A 25,893-nucleotide genomic window follows, 5' to 3' on the forward strand; every position below is an offset into this window, starting at 1 on the left:
ATAAATCATCCTGCAGAATCTTTTATATCATTTTTAATAACTATACAAAATTAATAACGGAAAAAACTCACGTACAAAGATTAATTATTAGTATAATTTTCGCCTGTGTGTCACAGGCATCTTCAGTACATATTAAGCTAAATATGTACTGAAGATGCCTGTGACACACAGGTGAAAATTATACTATTAAATAATCTTTGTACGTGAGTTTTTTCCGTTATTAATTTTGTATCGATATGTCTACTCACGGTATACCTCTTTTAAAACTTATTTTTAATAACTGTTGTCTTACTGTTTTGCATCATATGAAAATAACTATATGCTCCCCCTCAAAACATACAAATTTAACAGTAAAATACAGAATGGTACACTACTGGTAACCTTCCTTCTCTGAGAAAGAAAAGGACACCAGCTTCATATTCATCATATGCTCCTTTATCTAACCCAACTGTTAATTTATTATAGAAAGTAAGTAAATTACCAAGGCAAGTATCATATTCCAATGTAACCTGAATTCTGTAAGTAACCAATTTTCCCAATGCCTCTCTCCTTTACTACCAAGATACTGGTCCATATCACTCATTATCTCTGTTCTGCTGGTTTAAGATTGGAGATGTCATCATCTCCTATCTGACATCCAGGCAGGTCTGAAAATATGCTCTAAAAATATGAACATAGTTAATCAAGAAAAACAATTTGAAAATAATTGGAAATAAAAAAATACATACCTGTAAAAGGAAGGTGTAACAGTCCGCTCTCTTGGCTAGACCTTCTTTTGCCTACTGTGAGATGCGAATGGGGCTCACTGATTAAAGAAGGTAGAGAGGACTGAATGCCTATATCCATTAGTGGCTTGGAACCAAATGTAGAGTGGGGAGGTCTTTGCTGTAAAGAACCAGTCTGTCTCACCCCAGTCATTGAGGGTGGTGTAGGAAGGCGATCACCACCCAAACCTACTCGAGTGAGTGTGCTACGAGGTGAGGCAGTGTGCTTGCTTCCAAGTGTAGAAGCAAACCCATGTGAGGGTAAAGGTGAATGAGGAAGAGATGTCAAACTTCCTTGTGGGTGCTAAAAGGGGGGGAAAAAAACTTATTTTTTCTACAATCTGCAACTTATAAAGAAACTTAGCAAAATTCTAAACACTTATTCTAAATGTATTAGAATAATGACAAGCCCATCAACTGTTCTTGGAGAATGGGGAAGGAAAACAACTCTTATTATATATGCATAAGGAACAGTTTTTTGTTTGTGCATGTAAAATGATCCCTCACATACGGTATTAATATTATTATTGCTCTCTGATATTGCACCTCATCTGAGATCAATATAAGGGGAAAAAATTGATGTATTGAAAGTACAATAATGTAAATGAATAAAAATTAACAATACTTTCATGTAAAAAAATCTTAGCATATCATGTAAACATAATGTATGAAAAAATGTCATTAAATTCAAAATAAATAATTAATTAGCACTTTGTACTGGACAGAAAATATTGTAACTATATATATATATATATATTTTATTTACAGAGTAATTAATTCAATTTAATGACATGTTTATAATTATTAACTGACTTAAACACTGAGAAAAAATATAAGAGATTTAACAAGGTCAAACTTTGAAGGGAAAATATATATATGTTACTGCTAAAGTGCAGAAATCAGTTATTCTGCAGATCATCTAGGTATTGTGCAGATTAACTACGGTGATCCGTTAATGTGCAGAAAATTGTTTCATTTCTCATATTACCTAGGTAATCTGCACATTACCTACTAGGCACTCGTTCAAGTGAAAATAAGATCTTTGCTGGAACAACAGCAACGTTTCTGTACGCTTAAATTAACATAATGTTATTTATTTATTTTTCGATATCTACAGAATCAAGTTAATACAATCAATCAACAAATTAGTTGATAGAATCAATCATCAATCAATTAATATAATACAAGGAATCAAACGGTTTAAAATATTATTACAATTAAGAAAAAAAACATATGATAAAATTATGTTTACTTATTAAAAAACCAAACTAAAAGTGGAGGGAGAGGGGGAAGGAGTAGGGAAAGGAAATGAGAGAAACAAACTTTTGAACTTTAACAATACGGAAGCCGTTAATGTGCACATTACCTAGGTAAAATGCGGAAAACTCTTGATTCCGCACGTTAACGGAGCAAACCAGTTAATCTGCAGATTAGCTAGGTAATGTGCACATTAACGGTTTTCGCACTTTAGTGGTAACATATACATGACACCTCCAAGGAACTGGGAATCATGGGAGGGCACTACACTAACTACACTATCTATATAAAATGCCACATCCATCATCTATTCACAATGCTATCTACTGCTCACCAATATTATTATAATTTTTTTTTTGCTTGTAAAGCATGTGTTCTTTTGATGATTTGTTTGTATGTGGGATGAAAAAACCAAGTTTTTTGGAATAAAATTCCCTGCTACTTTCATATGAGATTGGCTAATTCATCTTCATCTGAATCAAGAATCTAACTGAGGTCTTTTACAACCGAAGGGCATAATGCCTCTCATTCTTCCAAATGTGTTACAGCAGCACTTTAGCATATGAATTACCTTCTAGAGAAATAATACCCTTCTGATAGCCATAATCTTGGGATATAATGTTACAGTGAAAGTAAAACAAAAGTTCTTGTCACTTAAGTAATTTTTGCATAGATAAAGTAAACCAGAGCTTAAGACTAAAAAAAAAAAAACACAGTCAAAACTAGAGAACTGGGAAGATAGATTTTAAAGAAGGTAAAGATCTGACTGGGACCTCTATCCTAACACCCAGTCATCACCAGCTTAGTAAATGTCCACCTGGAGATGCTGAATGAATGGGTGTTGACAATTTAGGATTTAGCTACCCAAAATTGCATTCTGTATTGGCTAAAACTGAAAACAAAATGATAATACAATATAATGAAATGTCATACCAATTTGTTGCCTGGTTGACATCTCACTTTTTTGTCAGAGAACCAGGTTGAACAGTGAAAAGTTAACTACTAGAGCAAAATTCAAACTTAACATCAGCAGAACTGATGACAATCACAATGAATGTAGGTAATAATTATCAACAGGAAACAAGTGTAAATGGAAGAATAATTAGAGAAATATATTAATGTAATTAGTGTTACCCAGGAAAAAAAAAACGTGAGATTCTATAATACTAAATAGTAGAAACAACCAAAATTGCATTCTGTATTGGCTAAAACTGAAAACAAAATGATAATACAATACAGAGTCCATCAAAAAAATGTATACCCCAGACCATTCATCTCCTCCACCTCCTCTAAAATATCTCCACCAATCCTATACTCTGCATCCCATCTGTACTTCCAAAATTTTAAAACCTTAAGCTTTGCTACATTAAAATGATATCACCACACACTCATCTATTTAGACAGCCTATTTAGGTCTTGCAAAGCTACATCTGCATTACTTCTCATAATTCTTCCCAACTTGGCATATTGCCATTTATGTCCTTTCCAATGTCATTTACATACAAATTAAACAACAATGTCCCAAAATAGACCCTTGGGGCATGCTACTAGTGACTTTCCCCTTCTGGAATATCACCTCCCCATAAATAACCTGCTGATACTATCAGACAGTCAGTCTCCAATCTAATGCACTAATCTACTATCCAACCCAATCTGTTCCAATTTAACTGCTAGTTTGCCATGTGGCAATAGAAAGCCTTTGCAAAATTTAAATATACTACTGTATATGCATCCCCCTTGTCCAATGTATTCATCACCTTGTTATAATAAGTAAGCAAGTTGCTAAAACACAATCTTCCTTTAGCAAGCCCTTGCTGTCCATTAAACAGAATTCTACTGCAGTTAATTCAGTTCTGAATCCTTGTCCTCACTAGCTTTTCCAACACCTCGATCACAACTCCAGACAAGCTGACTGGCCTATAATTCGAAGCTTTAGTCTTATCACCCTCTTTTTTGAAGAAGTATAATTTTTACATCTTTCCACTCCTTTGGAACCTGGACTAATCTAAAATTGTGTTAAAAATGTAAGTTAAAGCTGTTGTTAACTCCCTGAAACATTCTCTCAAGGCATGCAGTGATATAGTATCAAATCCTATGGCTTTGTTGAAATCAAGTTTATCCAACAGTCCCATTTTTGCCGCCTTAAAGTTGATAGCACCGCTACAAGTTAGTCTTTGCGCAGTGTTATTGTTGGTAGTTAAGATAGCAAGTGGGAAGTTTAAGACTGATCGTAATTCGTTGCAGTAAAAAGTTGTATATCCTTCTTCAAAAATGAGCAAAGAGAAAAATAAAGCTTACAAGCAAAAATTTAGGAGGGAGTGATTGCAAATAGGAATTTTTAGTAAATGGTTATGTGAAGTTACTGGTGACACTAAAAAAGGACACTGTAAGTTTTGCAGATGTGATATAGCTGCTAAATATTGTCAGCTTGTAAAGTATAGTGAAACTAAGAAACATCTTGCTTCAGTTGCATATAAGGCTGTTCCTATTACAAATATGCCTGTGAAAAAGTCTGATGAGACTGCAAACTTTGAAGGTAGGTTAGCATTATTTCTTTGTTGTCACTCATCATTCAACAGTTGCAATCATCTAGTAGATCTTTGCAAAAATATCATCCCAGACAGTCAAATTATGCCAAAGGTAAAAATACACCGAACCAAATGCACTGCAATTGTAATGAATATTCTAAGTGAGCATTTTGAAGATCTGATTGTGGACATTAGAGATGGAAATTTCAGCTTGCTAACAGATAAATCGAATGATATCACAGTGAATAAGATTTTAGGAATGCCCATCATTTATTATAGCAAGAAATTCAACAAAATTATGCATACATTTCTGACCATGGTAGTTCTAGAAAAGTGTGATGCCAGTGGTATTGTGGCTGCACTGAAAAAAGAGCTCTTGATCAAGAAACTGGACATTAAAAATCTCATTGCAATTGGTACAGACAATGCCAGTGTCAATAATGGCATTTATGAACAACTGAAGGCATATATTCCTTCCTTAATTTTAATTAGATATGTATGCCATTCTTTACAACTGGCAATGTCTTACAGTTGTGCAAAATCTCTCCCAAGAAAATTAGAATTTCTAATCGCTGAAACGTATAAGTGGTTTTCACAATTTTCTTCAAGACAAGCAGCATACAAAGAGCTGTATCAAACTACCACCGAAAATGAGGCTCCTCTGAAAATTGTAAGCAACTTTGCAACTGTCCATTGAACGTGCAGTAGACAGAATTCTCAGGCAGTGGTTGGAATTTAAAACTCACTTCGAAGTTGTGAGTGTGACTAAGAAATGTTACAAACCTCAAATTTTGTGAGAGACGTACAAAGACGAAAGGAATCTGTAGTACCTTTTATTTTTGCATCCTGTTCTAGTTCAAGTTCAGCAAGTTAACAAAATTTTTGAATCTAACAGTACAGATAAGACAAGATTATTTGAAGACCTTTCTCATTTGATTCGCTCTATTGCTAATATGTTAGTGCTACCATCATCCGCAGTCAACTCTCTAGAGTCAGAGATCGATGACTATTTGGATCCCAATCCAAATCTTGATTACAGATTTGAAAGAAAAATTTCAGAGTTGATGAAAAAAAAAAAATCAGTTAATGCCTTTTTATTCCCATATATATAGGGAGTAGGCGAGGCCGTTTAAGCCCTATCTAACTTTTGGAGACTGAGTGGGCAGTTCAATCTCCACTGGTACTCAATCAGAGATAGCTGGCCCAAGGCTATCACTAATTAAGCAGCACGCAGTGAAGAGAGATGGCTCTACAGGTGTTTCCATCTCGTGGTCCTTAACCCTAACACTCGTATTTAATGTCTGAAATAATGTGGGTTCTATGGTCGATTTTCTTGAGTTTACGGGACGAAAAACCCGCTTGCCCATGCCAGAGATCGACTAACTCAGAAACCGGTCGAAAAAAAGCTTAGAAAAATTTCCTCTAGTCGCTGACTAGACTCGAAACCAAGTCTTCCTTCATGTGGCCAAGCGCCGTGGTATGCAAACGCCACATCCACTGAGCTACACAGGCTATCAGAGTTGATGATACAAAAGAAAATAACGCAAAATGATGAGCAAAATCTTAGAAGTAGAGCACAACAGTTTCTTCTTGGTCTCTTCAAACAGCTTCAGAAAAGGTTGCCTGAAAACTTGAATATTTTAAGAATGATGTCTTCTTTTTCTGTCGACAATACCCTCAAACATATAAAAGAACCTGTTATTCCTATCTGAGAAATAATGCTGAAAACAGAAAAAGATGTTGCTGCTGCTGAATACCAGTACAATACTATCAACTTAAATAAATGGATAAATATAGAAAACACTGAGGAGGTTGGCCGCTAGAGGGCCAGACGGTCGGTCGTATTTTCAGGGAGCTCCCGAAAGCTAAGTATAATTATGAATGAAAATTAGAATATAGGTTAAAATCATAACGTAATATTGTCTAATTTTGGTAGCTTGTGTCTGTGTGATTTTGGTTTGAATTCTGTTATTTAATTCAGTATTTAACGATACGTTTCATAGATTTGAATATGGCACCAATGCGACGTAAGATAATGGACATCGATAGAGCATGGGAAGTGGTCAAGGAGCATTTACAGGAGATTATGGCTGATTGTATACCTAGGGTCCGAATAGTAAAACAAGTAGGAGTTAAATGGATGAATAACACCATTAAGCTTGAGCTGCAAAAAAAGAAACAACTGTGGAGGGAATTTAAAGAAAGAGGTGACCTGCAGGCACACGAATGGTATAAAGTGCAGGCCAGAAGGGTAACGAATGTGGTAAAAACAGCAAAAGCCGATTATGAAAGGAAACTAGCTATGCAAGCAAAAGAGAATCCCAAACAGTTCTTTCAATATGCTGCAAGCAAGAAAAAAACTGTACATGGCAAAATGATTTTAAGAAATGACGATAAGGAGGTCACTGAACCAGTCGATATAGTGGATTTACTGAGCACACACTTTGCAAAAGTATATCATCCAGGTGGTGACATTGAAAAAATGAAGGAACCATTATTTTATACGGGAATTGTGATGAATGAAGTGGAGGTGAATAGTCTATTACAGAACCTTAATGTGAATAAATCTGTGGGATTAGATGGTATACCGGCAGGGGTCTTGCGTGAAGCAGCTAAGGAATTATCAGTGCCCTTGACCATGTTGTTTAATCTGAGTCTCAGGTCTGGTTCAGTCCCGAAGGCATGGAAAGAGGGGAAAATAGTTTCACTGCATAAAGGAGGATCCAAGACTATGGTGGCAAATTACCGACCGATCAGCATATCAGGAGTCGTTGTCAAGGTCTTGGAGAAAGTAGTCAAGGGAAAAATATAGGAATGGATTGATGAAAATGAGATACTGTACAGGGGACAGTATGGCTTTGTGAAGGGTAGATCATGCCTCAGTAACTTGCTCAAGTTTTATAACAAGATGACGGCAGAACTGGATAAGGGAAATGGGTTTACAGTGATACTGCTGGACCTGGCAAAAGCGTTTGACAGGATACCACATGGAATTCTAATCCATAAACTACAACATATGGGAATGGATATAGGGTTGGTGAGATGGATAGGTGGGTGGTTGATGGAGAGATATCAAAGAGTAGTTTATTCAGGAGTAGAGTCCAAAAGACGGCCTGTGACTAGTGGTGTGCCGCAGGGTTCTGTTCTTGGACCACTGCTGTTTAATCTGTTCATTAACAATATAGGAAAGGATCTAAGTGGAACAATTCATTTGTTCACTGATGATGTAAAGTTGGGTAGGGCGATAGTGAATGCAGAAGATGTCAAAGTCTTGCAGGATGACTTAGATAGATTAGAGTTCTGGGCTAAGAGAATGGATGTCAATTTAATGTGACAAAATGTAAGGTTATGCATTTTGGGGTGAAAAGATTAGCAGCAGTATACCACATTGGTGGAACTGTACTCCAAGAGATTGATGAGGCCAGGGACTTGGGAGTGTTGATGGATAGGGAGATGAAGTTTAGTGGGCACACTGCAAAAGTAGCTAAATCAGCTCATCAACTCACTTGGTTGTTAAAAAATACCTTGACGAGCAGAGACAAGCAAGTTATTGTACCTCTGTACCGAGCCCTGATAAGACCTCATCTGGACTACTGTGCCCAGATTTGGTCACCTCGGTTCCTTCTTGGTGGGGAGGAGGTGGAGAGGATCCAGAGGCGAGTGACTAAGATGATAGCATGTCTATGGAATGAACCATATGAGAACAGGTTGAAGATTTGTGGGCTACAGAAACTAGTTGATAGGCGGAAAAGGGGAGATATGATTGAGACATTCAAATTGCTAAAAGGATTCTATAAAATTAATTCAGAGGATATTTTTGAGATCATGATTGGTGGTGGGAGAACTAGGGGACACCTATGGAAGCTGGGCAAGAGTGTGGTTAGCAGGGGTGTTAGAGCTGGGTTCTTTACTTTTAGAGTGGTAAATGAGTGGAATAAGCTGCCAGAGTCGGTTGTGGGTGCTATGACAGTGAGCGAGTTCAAGGCAAGGTATGATAGATACTGTGAGAATGTCGAATAGTTGTGTGGACATGATGTTTAGGGCCTCCCTCGATGAGTCTAAGGACTCCCTGGAGTAGCCCGAAATAATAATAATAATAATAATAATAATAATTCTAGACTGAAGTATGAGAATACAAAGATGCATCTGGAATGAATCCATTTAAAGAAATTGCTCAGTATGCAATAAATTTATTAATACTGCCAAATTCTAATGCAGAAATTGAATGAATTTTTAGTTCCATAAATGTAGTTAAAACTAAATTAAGAAACAAGATGGAATTGCCAATGCTGGCAGCTATTTTGACAGTAAAGTATGGCCTCAGGTGTAACAAGTGCTGTACAGACTATCATTTACCAGCATCTACATTGAGTAATATTGGAATGATGGCCACATATAATAAAGTTGAAAATGTAAGTGAAAACGTGGGTGAAATAAGCGCAGAAGACCATATGGAAGATTTATTTAGCCACTTATATGCAAGTATCAATCACTTCAACTTGAATAAAGCAAGTAACTTAAAAGTATCAGCTACTATAGCTTTAAAATTTTAGCTTCAAATTTTTATTTTTAACTCCTTTTTAGCTCTTTTTTTTTAAATTTTTTAGAGATTTAGCTGTTTTTAGTAATTTTCATTTGGCAACACTGGTTATAATTCATAAGTATGCGAAACTTCTGACACATTATCTCTCCTGTTAATCCTCTCCACATAAATATCTTCAATCTCTCCACAAGCACACATATTGCATTCACAGCATCTGACTATTTTCAAAAAATCTAAGCCACTTGCATTTGTCTTTTGCGTTGTCCTACATTTTACTCAAGGCCAAAGCTGCATCCCCGATAAACTTAAATAAATACAGAACTTCAATGACACTGAATACTGCTTACCGATCACAGCTATCATACAACAATATTTAAATTAATTATTGCTACTGCCACATAAAACTTTAAAATTATCTTTTCACAGTGATCTTGACAATATTCAAGGCTTATAACAGCATACATAGAGGATGAGGTGCCCCTCATAGGACTTAAGCTTCCAGTCTAATCTTTTCACTTATTGTTTTGTGCAATTTTAATATTGTTTCCATGACGATGTCTCAATGACCGAGATAAAATATAGAATTAACTAGGGGGATCCCCCCCGAGTTCCGGACTGGTAGGCTGGTTCTCCTTGAATTCTGATGACTCGAAAGGAGGATTCCGCACCCCTGGCGTCCAACCCCCTAAGTTCCGGACTGGTAGGCCAGTTCTCCTTGAATTCTGATGACTCGAATTTAAGACTTGAAAGGGGATTCCCCCCCCCCCCTTGTGTCTGCAGCATCCAACTCCCCAAGTTGCAGACTGGTAGGCCAGTTCTCCTTGAATTCAGATGACTCGAATTTTGAAGACTCGAAATCCCTCCCCCCACACACACACCAAACCCCCTGAGTTCCGGACTGGTAGGCCTGTTCTCCTTGAATTCTGATGACTCGAATTTTGAAGACTTGACACTCAGGGTAGTTCTGAGTTTCAAATAACTTGACAAAAAACGTTACAAAAAAGCTTATCATTTTATATTATGGAGTAGATTAAACATGTTTAATTATTTATATGCACTGTATGCATTCCATTAAACCTTATAACAAGTATCCCAAAAGAGGAAGGTGGAGTGGCAAAGGGATCTGTTTTGAGACCATTATTATTTATCTCTTATGTTAATAACATTGGCACCTGCTTAACTGCAGATCTGCCAATGACGCAAAGTTGGGAAGAGCTGTGAGAAGCAGAGCAGATGTTGTAGCCTTGCAGGATCTGAATAGACTGTATGAGTAGGGAAATAAGTGGAGCTATCAGTTTAATGTTGCAAAGTGCAAGGTCTTGAAATTTGGGATGCAGAGTATACAATTAATAGAGAAATTTTGAAGGAGGTGATGAAGATGAGAGATCTGGGAGTGATAGTGAACACAGACTTGATGTTTATGGGTCATGTTGCTAAAATTGTAAGAATATCCTAATGGATTATGGCAATAATGAAGAGGACATTGACATGCAGAAATAAAGAGGTTATGGTTCCCTTGTATAAGGCTTTGATTAGACCACAAATGGACTAGTGCACACAGATTTGATTGCTTGCTTTGCAGGGGGAGGGGGGTGAGGATATGCTGGAGAGGATTCAGAGAAGGTTTAATAAGTGTCAGGTCTGTGGAATGTCAGATATGAAGAAAGATTGAGGGAATTTAACTTGCAGATCCATGTGAGTAAAAGAAGATATATGACTGAGATATATAAGGTGGTGAGGAGTTTTTACCGGATTGATGTGGAAGAGATTTTTCATCAGCTAGAGGGAAGGCAAGGGTAGAAATAGAAGCCATCTCTAGAAGCTGTATAAGGTGGATGTGAGCAGGGGAATGAAAAGAGGACCTTTTCATGGGGAGTGATTGTAGAGTGGAATGCACAGCCTGAAAATGTGGTGAGTGCAAAAACTATAAATGGGTTTAAGGCATGGTTCTTTTTGCACAAACAAGTATATACTTCTCACGATGAGTCTTTTGACTTGGAGGTCAGATAATAATGATAATAATAATAAAAAAGCAAACCTATAGAACAAGTAAAATATTTTAGTGGAGATATCAAATTTATATGGAAACAGACAACAGAATAAGAAAAGCTAGTATGGGGGAGAGCTAGCTTAAATAAATTTATAAGAGAGTATGAGTACTGAAAACATGGGAGAGAACAGATAGCACAAATAACAGAATCATATGAAAAATGAATAAATTAGGAAGGAACTTGATACCGTAACAAGTTTTTCTCTTGGTTATGAAGTAAATTACAACACAAGAAATTATATTCTCTTGGTTTATCTCTTTACCCAAGCATAAGCATACAAAGTTTGCACATGAAATATCCTTCATGATTGGACTACTTGTATGCAAAGGCTGTTGGCCTTGCTAAGTGCCTCAATGTGCAGCACACTTCTTTTTAGCTGCATTTATGGGAAGGGTCACTACTAAGACTAGTTTCAACCTTTACTGAAGTCTCATTGCTGGGAGCTAGATCGAGGAATATCTCATTCATGTGCCATCTCATATCTAGGAGGTTGACTACCATGATTCGACTCATGGTTAACTACGGGCATTATGACATGTGGTGAGGACCCTATCTCTTCCACATATTGTCGTAAGTATTATAATTATTATTATTCAGGCCTCCATGGAGTCAACAGACTCATCTTGGGAAGTCCTTCCTAGGAAACACAAAGTCTATCATACCACACCTCACCCTTTTGCTCACAGCTTCCTTTTGCAACTTCCATGGATGGCCCCTTGTCATCGCTCCTTCCCAATGTTCCACCAAGCAAAAGAACCCCCCAGTGTCAACCCTATAATTACCTCTCAACAGTTTAAAGTCTCAATCATATCACCTCTCCTACTTCTATCTAACAAACTCTGCAGTCCCGAAACCATTTTTGTTATCCGCCTCTGTACCCTTTCCACAGTTAATTTATCCCTTTCAAATCCTCGGACCAAATTGGAGAACAATAGTCTAAGTGTGGTCAGATCAGAGTCTTATACAATGAAATGATAACTCTTTTATCTCTGCAGGTCAGCGTCCTTCTCAGTAGTGCAGCAATCCTCTGGGTTACCTATCACCTTTGCAATATGTTCCCTCAATTTCAGGTTACTATCAATCATCATCCCCAGATCTCTTGTCTACCCCTACTTCCTCCAATACAGCTCCTCTAATCGAGCATACAGCTTCCAATCAATGTATCCCAAACTTCAAGATTTTACATTTTGCTGTATTAAACTGATACCTCCACTCATTCACCCATCTATCTAGTTTATTCAAATCCTCTTGCAGAGCTGCCGCATCTGAACTACTACTAATAACCCTTCCCAGCTTCACATCATCTGCAAACAACTGAATATCCCCCTACAATCCATTGACAATGTCATTGATATAAAGGTCAAACAATAAGGGTTCCAGTACTGAACCCTGTGCGACCCAACTTGTAACCTTCTGCCTCCTTGATACTGCCCTGTCATACACATCTCTGATACCTATCAGACAGCCAATCCTGAATCCAGTTGACTAACCCAACATCTAAACCCCTGTGCTGCAACTTAAATATCAGCTTATCATGTGGCACCCTGTTAAATGCTTTTGCAAAATACAAAAAAATGGCAGTATATGCCTTTCCCTAATCAACTGCTCTTGTCACTTTATTATAAAAGGCTAGCATATTACTAAAGCAAGAGTGCCCTTAACAAATCCATGTTGACTCTCACAGATAACATCACCCTCAACGCTGTATATGGTCTCTCACTAATTTCTCCAAAATCTTTACAACTACTCATGAAACACAAACTGGCCTATAGCTAGACACATCCAGTCTGCTACCTGCCCTTATGAAATGGCACTATCTTACCTTCCATTCCTTGGGTACCTTTCCTGTAGCCAGATTTTCACTGAAAAGCCAGGTCAAACGAGCTGTCAGTTTTCTTTAGCACATACTCTCAAAATCGGTGGTGAAATACCATCCAGTCTCACAGCTTTACTGACATCCAGGGCACTCAGTATTTGGAACACACTCACCTCTTGCCCCTCTAAACCTGCCCTATCCCTCGAGCATTAAAACTTACTTCTCCAGGATGAAATACTCCAATAAAGTGTTTATTAAACAACTCCACCATGTCCTCTGCATCAGTCACTCTATTCCCATTTTTATCTCACAATGTCATTCTTCCATAATCATTTCTCCTCCCACCAGCCACATAGCTAAAAATCCTAGAATTATCTTTGGATCTTAGTGCTAGTCTGTTCTCATATTCCAGTTTCACCTTCCTTACCGTATTAGTCACTCTCCTGGCCTGAGTCTTATATTCTTCATGCATCAGCTTCCCCTCCCCGCTCCTCTCCTTATATCTCTTCTATAATCTCTTTTTCACCTGCAGTTCCTGTTTGATATTGTTTGTCATCTACTTTACAGCAAATTGTGTCCACTTCTTCACTCGTGGAATACAGCTTACTATTGCTGGTAACAAATATCCCTTCACCATTTCACAAGCACTAATGATATATTAGCCTTCCATTCCACCCTCCATGGAACTGCCCTAAGTTGATATCTAAAACTATTATAATCACCCACCTTATAATTCCACATGTTCCCTTTTCTTTGATACTCCTGCATGTCTATCCATCTTCCATGTCAAAAACACATGGTCACTCTCTCCAACTGGCAGGAGAGAGTGACAAACCAGTTTTAACTTATGGATCTGAGAGCTGGGTCAGAAGTAAAACAGTTGACCAAAGACTAGAGACCGCAGATATGAGAGTCCTGAGAAAGATTAGAGGCGTGAACAGATGGCATCAATGGCAATATCATATAAAAAACGAGGATATTAGGAAAGAACTTGGCATTGTCAGCATCCAGGAATGCGTTAGCAGAGCTAATCTCAGGTGGTATGGTCACTTAAACAGAATGGGCGAGGAAAGATTAGCAAAACAAGTGTTCTCTGCCAGGTTGGCAGGAAAACGACCCAGAGGAAGACCAAGATATAGGTGGATTGATACGGTAAAAAGTGCCTTAGATGATAAAAATATAAGATCTGATAATGTTAGAGTCTTGACAAGTAACAGACTGATTTGGAGGACAATTGTAGATAGGAAGTTAGTAATGATGTAAATTTTTCGTGTAGTAGTACTATCATATCCTGTACACCCTTGAGGGTACCTGTCAGGAATTTGATGATGATGATGAATAATTCTGAAATTATAAATTTGTTTTTTCATTGTTATGCTGAGAACTTTCCAGACCACCCTCGTGCACTGGAGTAACAACCCCTCGTCACTTGTCCCTCATCATAGAAGTAATAATTTAGTTTCTTTTTTTTTTTTTTTTTGAAATCCATTTGATATTTAAGGTATAGTGAGTCTGCCATCTTGCCATGGATGAATAAAAGAAATTCAAGCAGTGTTGCTTAATTTACCTTAACAGAGAATTTCAATAAGTCGCAATAAAATCCTCCAGTTCAGTTTAGATTTGTGTATGGTCAGTATTAATATGCGAAGGCGAGTTAAAAATCAGGAGCATGAGAAATAAATCTCACTTAATATCACAATACTGTTAATTATTCAATGGAAGTAGAAACACTAATAAGACTAAGACTACTAAATAAAAAAAATAACTGGAGCACTTACCTGAGCTTGGTGGAGATATTTTACAGGAGAAGTATTTCTCAGAGATGCTGGGGTCTCAGGAGGAGTCCCATTTTCACTAGGAGGATGGTCTGGAGGAGGAGGGATGAGATCAGCCCAATTTACTACTGGGGCTTTTGGGTTAGACCTAAGAGGCTTAACCCTTTTCTTTTTTACTGGCATGCCATATTCATCTAAAAAATAAAATAGTAAAAGTCAAAATTTTTGGGGGCATTTCTGAAGTACTTTAAGCAGAGAATGCAATTAACTCTCACTACAGCAAATACCGTTATAACCAACTATTGAAAGATTCCAACCAAAGCTTCATAGCAAATTATCTAGTATCACAAATAAATAAATTCTGTGATCCCTGTGAGTTTGCATTATATGAGAGAGTAAAGTATTTGTTTTATTATTTCATTTTTTTAACCTGTTGAAGTTAAGTAAATTCGAAGTCTACAGTTAAGTCACTGATTTACTGTATACTGGGAAGGAAAGATTAAAGATTTATTTAATATAAAAATGTTTAATTCAAAATGTATCTTAACTCAAAAAAAATAACGTAGCAAAGCAGCCATCTGTTTGGAAGACAACTATACTAAGGCTATGAATGTGTGAGTTGTGTGTGGTGTTCATCTTGCCACCATGTCTGTTTTTATTATCAGACCTCTGTGGAGTAGAAAGATTCATCATGGAAAGTCTCCATATTGTACATAAGAAGATTGAACTATGCCTTAAACTTGTTCACTGCACTCACCACACTCTTAGGCAAGGCATTCCACTTAAAAACCATCCTTCATGCAAAGAACCTGCTCCTCACACCCTTGCTCATGCCCTCCTTATATACCTTCCAGGGATGGCTTTCCTCAAAAGTGTTTGAGGAAAGCAGTCTCAGAATGCATACACAGAGTCAGAAGGATGAATCAGGTAAAAGTTAAATATATAAGCAGCAGCTGTAAAAAAAAAAATAGTTGTGGAGTGTGTATGAAGAAAAAAGTAATCAGCAAGCACGTTAACAATACAAAGTGCAGGCACAAAGGATGACCAGTATGGTAAGGAAAGTCAAGGCTAGTTATGAGAGGAAGTAGGTTGATGAGGCCAAAGGAAATCACAAAGAGCTTATGCTATGTGGCAAGTAAAAGGAAGAATGATTACGAAAGTATAACTGTAATAACGGCTGATAGTAGAAACATAAACAAAAGCAAATGAAATAACTGAGTTACTTGACTGATCATTTTGCAAGCAGGTAGAGATATTCCAATTCAGATATTAAAGTTAACAATGTGAGAATAGAGGTAGATGAATTAAATTTACTTAGGATATTGCAAAACCTTAATATTTATCATGAAATAATTATATAGGATATTAGTCCAATGTTCAAAAATGTGCAAGGGAATTGACAATTCCTCTGATCAAGCTGTTTAATTTGTCCTCAGCTGGGAAAGTGCCAAGGGAATAGAAAGAGAGCAAAATACAGGGTGATCAAAATTAAAGTATCCCTGTTTAAGGTCTTGTGGAGTGTGATCCAAATGCTGCAAAACTTTGAAGGAATACATTGTATGGCATGCGAAAGTGATATATGAGGGAGAAAAAAAGTAGTTACAAAATGCACCACCATGGGATGCTCTGTGATGCACCAAATATAGATGTAGTAATTTTTCTGTGTGTGTGTGTGTGTGTGTAAAGGGGAAAAGCAGCACAAGCATAAATAACACATTTTTGTTCACTTCCATTATGCATTTATAGGCTGTACTGTTTAATGTGCTGCCCTTCTCAGTATGCCACAAACTGCATCCTTCGCACAATGTGTTCAACAGCAGAACATAGCTGATCGGGATTGATGTTATGCACATGCTGTGTCATGCAATCTTTCAGTACTGCCAAGTTATCAGGATGATCCTGATAAACCCTGTCTTTGTTTGAGAAATCCCTAGAGCCAAATGTTCTTGAAGAACCTCCTGTATGGACTGATCAATGTGTGGCACTACAAAATTGTTTATCATATCACGATACCTCTGAGCAGTAACAGTAGGTCACAGGACATGGTTGGCAAATGCCCTCAAAGCAGAATGGTCCAATGATAAAGAAAGCTGTAAACCTGCACAAGACAGTAATTTTGGTTGAATGCAAAGGAATGTGTCGGATCACATGTGCATTTTGTATAGGCCATACCAAGCAATTGTAGGTATTTATAGCTCCGTTCAGGTGAAAGTGAGCTTCATCCTCCCACAAAATTATCCATGGCCATGCAGTGTCCAACTCCACTCGAGCAAGGAATGTTAAAGCGAATATCAGTTGACTTTCAAAGTCCTCTGGCTGCAAGTACTGTGTCAGGGTTGTCTTGAATGGGTAGAAATGCAGAATCTTCCACAGAATTTTTCAGACAGTCGTGTAAGGCACATCCACATGTACTTGATCTTGCATGTGTACTGCAAGAATCAATGCTGTTATTCATGGCCTGCTCTACAACAGCAATAACAACTTCATTCAATTGTGAACTGATTGGTTTGCGACCTCTGTTGGGTCTAACTCCCACCGATCACATTTCTTCAAAATGACTAATCATTCGTCACAGAGCATATGGAGATAATGGACCTTGTTGACATTTGTTTAGGTGACAAACTTAGCAGAGTGCAGTAACAGCATTGCAGTTGTTAATACTGTCCACAGTGAATCTCCAACATGCTTTTGCCCATGAAGCTGTACTACCTAAACAACCAGAATGAAGGGAAAAATCCGTGTCCGTCTTTTGAAACCCTTCTGGCATCTGCTGAGTTGCAGGATATGCAAATTCCACCATTTGATGTGTACAGCCCCCAATGGTGAATTTTTAAACTGCTTTTTTTTTTCTCCTCAGATATTGAGTCTGCATGATGTACAATGTATTCATGCAAAGTTTCACAGCATTTAGATTGGAGCTGGATGGATCTCCACAAGGCCTTAAACAGGGATACTTTAATTTTGATCATCCTGTAGTTCCATTCATAAAGAATGGAACTACAGGATGATCAAAGGGGGAAGGGGGGGTTTGCCTGAAACCACACTGGGAATAGTATCTGGACACACTCTGTGTAGGTTGGTGACCATGAGTCATTCACTCTGCTTTAGGTCTATACTATATACATTTTTTTAATACTTCATTTCCTACAATGATAAACAACATAAAAAAATGGTAGAGCTAGGGTACTAAAAAAAACTTACAAAAAACACCTCAGAAAAAATCCTCAAAAATATCAAGAACTTGTTGAAAAAAAAAATTTTTTTTCCAAAACAAGAAAAGATCAAAATTCCATGTTTAAAAGAACCTTATCAACATCTGAGGTGTCAATTCTAATATCGGCATACACTACTGCCTACAACCAACCAAAACTCAATAAGCTATTTATTACTAAACTTCAACTGGCATCCTTGCAACTACATCATGCATAACATCTTTGGCAAGAAGGATGTGACCTGTTCATTTGTCAGGGTTGACATCCCATACTAGAAGTTAGACTTGGAAAATGATCTGCTTTGGCTCAAGATTTCCTTACCTTGCTTTGTTGCCTTCATTTGCTGCTTTTATCATGCTATTTGACTATTTATCTTTAAAGTCAATCACATGCAGTCTAATTACCCTAACAGTGAGATAATCTTTCTTGTTGATTCCAACATCCACTACACAGACTGGCTTCCCTTCTCCAACTTCACAGACAAAGTTGAAGGAGAAGCTCAACTCTTTGCTGTTAGTAATGATTTAACACAAATTGTTCATCAACTCATCAGAATTCCAAATAATCTTCATCATTCTATTAACACTTTGAACTTGTTCTTAGCTCTTCCTGTTAGCTCTCCTGGCAAGTCAAATCATAACCTTGTCCATGTTTATTTTTCTACAAATTGTCCTTCTGTGAATTTCAGCCATGTAAGCCATCGGCACTAAAATGGTACCAATGGGAATGACCTTCAGAATTTCTATGCCTTATTTCCAATGTGGTGGATTTATTCCATCTTCTGATCCTAGCACCTACTCTGATCTAATAACTGAAATTATTCTCACTGGGTTGGGCGCTTTAATTCCCTGCTCCACTCAAACCCTTTACCCTTGTTCTCCAAGAGCTGAGCCAGAGTAGTCCATATCAAAATATCCAGCATATATCCAATGGAATTAAACACTCCAGCTTATTTTTGTCAGTATCCTGCTTGTGAACCAGGTGTTAGGTTGACTTTCACATCTTGCCTATCATGACACAAACACATCATGTCCATTGCCTCTTCAGGATAAAAAAAAGCTTGTTCTTTTTTGTTCTGTTCAGCTCCTGACACTATGGCATTTCACCACGAGTTCTGAGAGAATGTGTTGGGGAACTGACAGTGCCTTTGACCTGGCTTTTCAATGAAAGTCTGGCTGCAGGAAAGATGCCCATGGAATGGAGGTGTCTAATTATAGGCCAGTTTACACAACTCTCTGACACTCAGATGAGCGTCAGAGAGTTGTGTATGGTGGGGGCAGTTTCAGGGAGGCAGAGGGTTACAGTGGGGTCCCACAGGGCTCAGTACTGGGACCTATATTGTTTAACCTTTATATCAGTGACATTGTCAGTGGATTGCAGCGGGATATTCAGTTGTTTGCGGATGATGCGAGGCTGGGAAGGATTATTGGTAGTGGTGCAGATGTGGTGGCCCTGCAAGAGGATTTGAATGGGCTGGATAGTGGGCAGGTGAATGGGGGTATCGGTTTGGTGCAGCAAGGTGTGGGGTCTTGAGGTTTGGGAGGCATCAATGGGACACTGCATACTCTATGGGAGGAGTTATACTGGAGGAGGTGAAGGAGACAGGAGATCTGGGGTTGATAATTGATAGAAACCTGAAATTTAGGGGATATATTGTGAAGGTGGCACAGAGGATTGCTGCAATAACGAGGACACTGACCTGCAGAGATAAAAGGGTTATCATTCCGTTGTATAAGACTCTGATCAGACCACACTTAGACTATTGTCAAGAACAACAAAAGAGAAGAACGGATAACAAAGATGGTTTCAGGACTGTACAATGTTAGTTATGAGGATCGGCTGAGGGAATGTGGACTGCAGAGTTTGGTGGATAGAGGAGGAAGAGGTGATGTGATTGAGACTTTTAAACTGTTGAAAGGTGGTTACAGGGTTGACACTGGGGAGTTCTTTTGCTTGGTTGAACAGCGGGAAGGAGTGATGACAAGAGGCCATCCCTGGAGGCTGCGAAAGGAAACCATGAGCAAGAGGGTGAGGAGTGGTTTCTTTGCATGGAGGGTGGTTGAAACATGGAATGCATTGCCTGATGGAGTGGTGAGAGCAAGAACGGTCAATGAGTTTAAGGAGTGGTATGATAGACTTTGTGTTTCTTAGGAAGGACCTTCTACGATGAGTCTTTTGACTCCATAGAGGCCTGGATAATAATAATAATAAATCTCAAATCCAACTGACTTTAGAATACTGTTCTTGTGTTTAGTGTGATACACTGAGGACCTCCCTTAGCATATTTGATTGTATTCATAAGAGATTTGCTTAATTAATTATCCATCTCTCTCAATGACTCCTTCCAGTTGCTTTCTCATAGATGCTCTGTTGCAGCATATACCTTTTCTATAAGTATTTCCATGTATATTGCTTCAGTAAAATGACCACTACCATCCCTCCGCTTTGCTTAAAATTATGCATAAACACGAGCAGGTGCTCATCAATAACATGTACATACACAGTTCAGCTCTAAACTCATCAAACAAACTCTCATCCTGCTCTTTTATTCCCTACATCTCTGCTTTTCGGAATGGTCCTCCTCATACTGTTTTTCCCCCAATGTTTTTTTTTAAATTTTATTTCATATGGTGATTCAACGGCCGTGAGTCCCTTTTATGGGGAGGTATTGCACCACCTCAATCCCCCCCCCCCCTATTTTTATCTGGGCTTGGGACTGGCATGACTGACAATTCAGACCTATGGCTGGAGGGATTGTTTTAGGTATTCATGACTGTATCAGTGTGTGTTCACGGGGCCAGTTTGCTTGTTTGTGGGATGAAAACCCAGCTAAACTGCAGAGAAAACCCTGCTGTCCACACCCAAGACCGGCTAACTTGGCTATGTCTGAGAAAGATCCTTAAGCTCCTCACATCAGGGATGGGAATCGAACCCAGGACACTCCATTCTCAGGCATATGGTTGTGAAGTGCATAGCCACTCGGACTCCCCCCCCCCCCAATAATTACAACCTTCAGTTCACCAAGAAACACATCAACAAATTCCTTTCTTCCTTTTTACCACTTGCCCAAACATGACACAGAGTTTGTGTGTGTGTGTTACGTAAATCAAAGCAAATGGGGATAGATATGAAGCTGGTCATTTGGATAAAAGAATGGCTGATGAAGAGACATCAAGAAGTGGTATATGGGCGAAATGAATCCTGGAAAAAGCAGGTGGCCTGTGGTGTACTGCTGGACTCAGTACGCAGTCTGCTGCTGCTTAAATAATTTCCTATATCATAAATGATATAGGAAATTATTTAAGGGGAAATATTCAGTTATCTGTAAATGATGCAAAGCAGTGACTTAGACTAGCAGTATGGACAAAGGATGACAGCTGCCAGTTTAACATGGCCATGTGTAAAGTGCTGCACTGATGGAAATAGACTGTAGGAAATTAATGAGGCCAGAGATACAATTGTGACTGTGGACAGCAGAGCATAAATAGTATGGATATGAAAGTTATTATTTCCCTTTATATGGTTTGAAAACTACATCTGGATTACCATATACATACCTGGTTGCCTGAATGCATCGAGTAATGAAGAAATGGTGAGAAGATCCAGAGGTGAATAAAGAGAATATGATGGGTATATGGACAAAAATTTCTATCCCACAAGTATGCCATTCTTTGTTAACCATGTCTCACTGACACCAATGATTTGTGAGCTGAATAACTGTATCAAGAAAACAAACTTTGCACCCTTATGTGCATAAATACAGCAGCCCTCCCCATTGTTCCCCTGCTCTATATATATACTTGCTATCAATAGTCTATTGAAATGAGGTTTTTCTATTTGTTGCAATGTTATTTCTAAACCTTCATCATCCAGAAATTTCTTTATCCTCATAGAATTTAGTAAAATATTCTTCCTAGCACTTTTGTTCAATTAATGGCATGTTTATATACTCACATAATTCACTTGTTTGGTTTCTGTGTTACTATTATTATTTGACACCTCCAGGGAGTCCAAGGACTCATCGAGGGAGGACACCTGCTCTACAACTCTGTCTCCACCATTCAATCACAAACTGACCGCAACTACACCAACACCATCTACTGCCGACCACTGGTATTTCCAAAGACGATCGCAAACATCCATGCCCATGGCGGAATTCGAACCCGCAGCCTTTTGGCTGGAGAGCGAATACGCTATCCACTTGGCCAACCAGGCCGAGTGGATAGTTACCTCCATTGTTTGCTACTGTAAAAAATCTGATATAGCTTAATAATGTCAGAAAGCTTTACATCAATTTTTAAAGAAGTCAAGCCCTGTAAGGATGTTATAAAAATATCCTGTATATCCAGTGGTGAGCTATAAGGGGCTCGTGCAAGTCCTTTGTTAAATTTTTCTCAAATTTGTGAGCCCCTTGTTCTTCTTGTTTACCTTTTTATTTTTTCAAAAAAAAATTTTTTTTTAAACATATTAAGCGACAAACTCATACGGTACTAACAAAAATTAGTCTATTTGACAGTGTATTGATTATTTGGAATTATTGTTTCAACTCCTCTATAACGAATGCACCCAAGTTTGAAAATCAAATAAGTGCATGCGCTAACTTTACCATTCTCTTAGCCAATCGTATGGTAAAACCAGTAGCCAATTAAACGTTTTATAAAAGATTTCATTCTTATTATATTTTGATAGTTAAAAAATGTTTTTCTTATGTAAGATAAATTAACACAGTTGATTGTGTGCAAATATTTCATGTTTAGATTATGAAATATTTGTTTAAAAATGATAGCCTTTAGAGGTTGATTGTCCTCTCGTAATTTTTGATTGGAATTTGTACACAAGCTGTATTAATAAAAGTGTTTGTATGAAATATAGCTTTTTTTTTTTTTTTCTCGACGATGTGAGCCCTTTGTTAAAATTTCCATAGCTCACCACTGTGTATATCTGTATATAGTTAAAACAGTTTGTTAATGTAAATAATCCCATAGGGACTATCTGTACTTACTTCCATAAAAAGGAAAATTCTAGAATGTATTACACCAAGGCAATACCTTGCCACCAGAAAACTTTGTATGTTAGCTCCTTATAAGGATATGTGAAAGTTGTTGGTGAATTCCACTTGTAAACACTCAAGGTCAGTGTCAGACGGACTGACAAACTTCAGACGCGCTTCCACTGTCCAAACAAATAGGATTAAAGGAGTGTAGTAGAAGAACAAAGAAAGGGTCAGTGTCAAGGAAAGAACAAGGGATCGCACCGAAATATTCGGGATCGGGTCCCATATCTTTGTGCAGGTATCTGAAAAAAGGTGAATAAAAGGCATTGACCGGAAGATCGAGTATTGGTTATCCATAGGTCGTCATCAGTTATCCACAAGTCATCATCCGTTACCCGTAAGTCGTCACTGGTACCTCAGCATTCTCCGTCAGATGTAAGCCATCGAGGACGTGACTTCAGGAGAAGTCATGCCAGTGGTCTGAAAGAAAGAAGATAGGAGCCGGTCTACTAGGCAAAGCATTGAGCTGATGACAAACCTTTGCCAGGAGCTATCGTCCGAAGAGAGGAATTTTTGAGTGTGAAAGAATTGCTCCGTTAGTTTGATGCGCATGCAAGTACTCCTCAAGCTGAAAATCTTCGCCGAGTGCCGAGAAGACCAGTAGCCAATTAAATGTTTTATAAAAGATTTCATTCTTATTATATTTTGATAGTTAAAAAATGTTTTTCTTATGTAAGATAAATTAACACAGTTGATTGTGTGCAAATATTTCATGTTTAGATCATGAAATATTTGTTTAAAAATGATAGCCTCTCGAGAAGAGCGTCCAGAAGCAGTCAGTAAATCTATTGGCGGCATAAAAAGGGAGAGAAAATCTGATACGGGAGGAAAAGGTCAGGACTCCAATCCAAAGCCAGGGAATGAGAATACGCAGTGGGTAGCAGCCCTAAAGTGAGTTTGATTTTTTTCTTCAATTTTGTGAATTATAGGAGAACTTTAATAGAGGACTGTTAAGATTAAACTACTGAATTTGAGCAAAGTCAATGGTTGGATTTAAAATGTTTAATAAGTAATAGAAGATTATGTGTGTAACAGTCAGAGAGTAACAGTTTGTTAGTAGTGCATTTTGCTTAGAGTATTATCTTAGTATCAGAAGGATCGAACTTTTATGTGTAAAGGAGCAACAGTTTGTTAATAGTATAATTGCTTAGAATAGAAACTTGATATTGGAAAGGAGTGGATATTTATGTGACATGATTATCATAAATTGAAAGGGAATCTTAACATAATTGTGCTATTTAGAGTTAAACTAAGCATTTTTTTTCTTTGAAGAAATAATAGTGTAAATTGTTTTATGGTAAATAAATGTGTTGTTTAAATGTTAATAGAGTGTCGCCTGATATTTAATTTTTCGATGCACTGTTCCGAAAAATATTAGAGCCTATTAGCGGGAACCCAGGAGAAAGGATAGATAGTAGACCACGACTGCAGATATTAATTAATCAGGGGTAATTTGGATATAATGGGAAAACTACTGGACGCACTTACCACTTCTTTTTACTAGAAAACGGACATCAGTGGGGCAGCTTATCAAATAAATTTTCTGGTGTTTGAGGAACAAGAAGGCAAGTGCTAAAGGCAGTTAGAATAAGTAGAAAAGGGGTTATATAGCATAAAGGAATATATATAGACAAAAGTTTACAATAGTGCATGTAAGAGATAGATAAATTAAGAGGTAAATATAAAGATAATATAACAGGACAGAGACCCCCCCCCACCGTTTACACTACTATGTACAGTAAATACCATTTTCAAGTTATAATCAAGTGAAAAAACTAAATTATACTTGCCAAGAAATTATATTCTTGTTTAATCCTTGATCCAAGTGTAAGCAAATAAAGTTTGTGCATGAAGTAAATTCACAACTAAGCTACTTGTATACAGAGGCTGATGACTTCACATTAATTGCCTTAATATCCCATAATGCAAATCACACATTCTTCTGGATGTGTATAATGCCATGCATTATGTGAAGAGTCACTACCGAGATTGGGCTTGAACTTCATTGAGATCTCACCAGAAGAGATACTAAGATTGAAATAATGCAGACGTCATTTCTCATATGGAAGTAGCAGAGGGTGCATATTACGTTATTATTAAAATACTCTTGATAAGTGATAGTTGTGGAAAGTTACTTTCTAATCAAGTGAAAACATGCTTTCTACAACTATCTCTGATCTGAAGTATTTTAATAATACAGCAGTACACCTTTTTTGCTACTTGTATATGAGAAATATATGACTTTTGCATTATTTCAACCTTGGTATCTTCCTGGGTCTGGCTTTCACTAATGAGAATTAAAGGTTAAAACCAGTCTTTGGGGTTACCCTCCCTTAATGCATATCATTATGCACTTCCAAAAGGAAGTATGCTCTGCATTATGGGATATTAAAGCAACTGATATGAAATCATCAGTCTTGATATACAAGTAGCCTAGTTCTAAAATACTTAACATACACAATTTTTGCTTAGAATTAGATAAAGGATTAAACCAGAATATAATTTCTTGGGAATTTGGATAAAGGATTATGCAAGAATATGCTGTATTTTTTGCCTTATAAGACACACTGTTGTAATGGATACACCACATTTTTCATGTCAAATTTTTGGGAAAAAAGTTGATTTTTGGCACAAATTATGCATCAAAGTTTTTGTGTCAATATTAATTTTTTATATTTTAAATTTTAATATACGTATTATCCATTTAATTAGATAAAAAACAATTATTCTTAAAAAATCATCAAACCATTAAAAAAATCTAACACATAATAATGCACGTATGCATAAATCATTTCTCTTCATAAATCTAAAGCACCATGATGGCGACTTTGTAAAACTGATATTTCTCTCTGTTGCCAATAATTTTGCTCTTTGAATAATCATTTTTGTAGATA

General features: G+C 37.4%; 1 protein-coding gene across 3 annotated transcripts in view; it reads right to left on the reverse strand.

The window, feature by feature from the left end:
* LOC150107214 (roundabout homolog 1-like) overlaps positions 1-25,893 on the reverse strand; it is a 742,051-nt gene that overhangs the window by 75,116 nt on the left and 641,042 nt on the right. For all 3 annotated transcript variants that reach the window (XM_090391071.1, XM_090391072.1, XM_090391070.1), the window contains exons 22-23: positions 14,738-14,928; positions 729-1,068 (exon numbers count right to left, since the gene is read on the reverse strand). In XM_090391071.1, coding sequence (XP_090247197.1) covers positions 729-1,068; positions 14,738-14,928 — 531 coding nt within the window. The remainder of the gene's footprint in view (positions 1-728; positions 1,069-14,737; positions 14,929-25,893) is intronic.

The sequence above is a fragment of the Typopeltis vanoorti genome, chromosome 4, assembly GCF_054136105.1.
Source record: "Typopeltis vanoorti isolate ZY-2024b chromosome 4, IOZ_Tvanoo_1.0, whole genome shotgun sequence".
Classification (NCBI taxonomy): Eukaryota; Metazoa; Arthropoda; class Arachnida; order Uropygi; family Thelyphonidae; genus Typopeltis; species Typopeltis vanoorti.